The 432-nt window shown below is 69.2% G+C and overlaps 1 protein-coding gene across 1 annotated transcript in view; it reads left to right on the forward strand.

Annotated features, from left to right (window-relative positions):
* The window catches only part of LOC103618320 (voltage-dependent P/Q-type calcium channel subunit alpha-1A-like), a 3,892-nt gene extending 3,494 nt beyond the window's left edge, over positions 1 to 398 (forward strand). Inside the window, exon 8 of the mRNA XM_017738101.1 lies at positions 5 to 398. Within this exon, the coding sequence (XP_017593590.1) occupies positions 5 to 365 (361 nt within the window). The 3' untranslated portion in view covers positions 366 to 398. The remainder of the gene's footprint in view (positions 1 to 4) is intronic.
* Positions 399 to 432: the final 34 nt, after the last annotated feature.

Here is a 432-nt window from a genome sequence, read left to right on the forward strand (position 1 = left end):
CCAGTGCCAGCCAGTGCCATACTGGTGCCACCCGCGCTATGAGAGCCGCGCCGCCGTGTTCCCCCCGCCGTGTCCCCCTTGCCGTCCGTGTGACCGGCGCGTCCCCTGTCGCCAGGAGCGCCACCGGGGAGGCGTGGCACGAGATCATGCTGTCGTGCCTGAGCGGGAAGCCGTGCGACGAGAACTCGGGCATCAAGGAGGATGAGTGCGGCAACGAGTTCGCCTACTTCTACTTCGTGTCCTTCATCTTCCTCTGCTCCTTCCTGGTGAGCTCCCGGGGGGAGGGTCCCCAAACCGCCCGCCCACCCCTGACACCCCTGCTCCTTCACCTCTGCTCCTTCTCCCATCTCCTTCCTCTCTGCTGAGCCCGGGGGGGCTCCGGGGGGCTCTGGGGAGGGGGACACCGCGCCCTCCCACCCTTGCCCCCCCCCC

This window comes from Corvus brachyrhynchos, unplaced genomic scaffold, assembly GCF_000691975.1.
Source record: "Corvus brachyrhynchos isolate BGI_N302 unplaced genomic scaffold, ASM69197v1 scaffold2406, whole genome shotgun sequence".
Lineage (NCBI taxonomy): Eukaryota > Metazoa > Chordata > Aves > Passeriformes > Corvidae > Corvus > Corvus brachyrhynchos.